Source organism: Cryptomeria japonica, chromosome 7, assembly GCF_030272615.1.
Source record: "Cryptomeria japonica chromosome 7, Sugi_1.0, whole genome shotgun sequence".
NCBI classification, from domain to species: domain Eukaryota; kingdom Viridiplantae; phylum Streptophyta; class Pinopsida; order Cupressales; family Cupressaceae; genus Cryptomeria; species Cryptomeria japonica.
Genome location: NC_081411.1, coordinates 446527058 through 446528698, shown reverse-complemented (window position 1 = coordinate 446528698; position 1641 = coordinate 446527058). Strand labels below are relative to the sequence as shown.

The 1641-nt window shown below is 34.2% G+C and overlaps 1 protein-coding gene across 1 annotated transcript; it reads right to left on the bottom strand.

Moving 5' to 3' along the window:
* Positions 1 to 514: 514 nt before the first annotated feature.
* On the bottom strand, positions 515 to 901 carry LOC131030381 (uncharacterized). Its single transcript, XM_057961177.1, has one exon. The coding sequence runs from the start codon at positions 899 to 901 to the stop codon at positions 515 to 517; it is 387 nt and encodes a 128-aa protein (XP_057817160.1).
* Between the last annotated feature and the right edge of the window lie 740 nt (positions 902 to 1641).

Sequence of the window (1641 nt, the reverse complement as noted above, 5' to 3'; positions counted from 1 at the left end):
AATTGCATTATCCCATCTTAATGCCACCCCCAATATGCCTAACTGATGGTTGAATATAAGGATATGGATCAGAAGAGGACTAATGTTGTGAGATCATCCTGCACAAAAATCCAGCAGTAACTATTCTTATGATAAAAAGTGTTTGATGTATAAAGCCAAGAAATAGAGGATAACAACATTTTCAGAGAATATTTAATTTTGAAAACTTATATGCTAACAGTGGCTCTTTTTGGGGACATATGCTGAACATAGCGAGATCCTAGTTATCTCTGGGGGCAGACCAATTTATAAAAAAGAAAATAAATACAACAAAAACAATGTACACTAATATTGTACAAAAGAAATACTCCCTATCATTTTCTTAAGAAAAGAAATGTTTCAAATATTGTCGGATTGGAAAGTCCTAAACTTTCCCATCTAGATTCTGCAAAAAGTATGTGTGCTCTCCTCCCTTTACAACAATGATATAAGGGCCAAAGCAAAGTGCTACAAATTTTCCATGTTTGCCTTTGTCTCAATCCTTTGCATTCCATTTGAGTACCCATTCTCCTTCTTTTAAATTCCTACTCTGTTCTTTCTTATCATGCAAGAGTTTGATCTGCTGGTACTTCTTGATATTCTGCTTTTGAGCCTTTCTCCTAATTTCATCAAGTTCTGCCAACTGTGTCAGCCTGTCATTCATGAAGTTAATATCTTCCAACTGTTCCTGTGTGACAAAATTATATACTAGGAGTAGATTATTCAAAGGCAGCCTTGCTTGCTTTCCATAGACCAACTCATATGGAGCAAATCCTATAGAATTCTCAGTGATGATCCTATTAGCCCATATTGCTAAATTTAACTTTGAATCACATGCCTTCTTATTATTGCCCAACATCCTCTTGATTATTTTCAGGACCATTTTATTACTAGAATCAGCTTGCCCATTTCCTTGTGGATGATAAGGTGAGGAGTAAGATAAAGTAATACCATAAGATTCACAAAAATCAAAAAAATATTTTGACCTAAAACACATCCCATTATCAACTACAATCTTGTAAGGGACTCCAAACCTTGTCAAAATATTTTCCATAAGAAATTTAATCACAACCTTGCTTGTAGCTTGCCTTGTTGTTATTGCCTCTACCCATTTGGTGAAATAATCGGTTGCCACTAATATCCACTTGATTTGTCAGAAATTTCTCCTATAAAATTAATTCCCCACATTTTGAAAGCCTCCTCAATATGCAGAGGTCTGAGAGGTAAGGCTCCATTGTATTTAAGTTTCTCTAAAATTTATTGACATGCCTCACATTTCTTAACATATGAATGGCAATATTTAAAAAATTGAGGCCAATAGTAACCAACATGTAATATTTTATGTGCAGTGGTTTTGGCTGAGAAGTGTCCTCCACAAACTATGTCATGCAGATCCTCAAGGATTGATCTTGCTTGATATGTATCTAAACAAAGGAGTAATATACCATCTCTATTTTTCCAATATAAATCCCCTTGTATTAAAATATACTTAGCTTCCTGTAGCTTGATTATTCTCTTCTGGCTATCAGTGAGACCTTCTTGACATTTCATATGTTTTAAATAATAAACAACATCTATATACCATGGATATTTCTGAATACTTACCTCTGAGTTTTCTAGGTC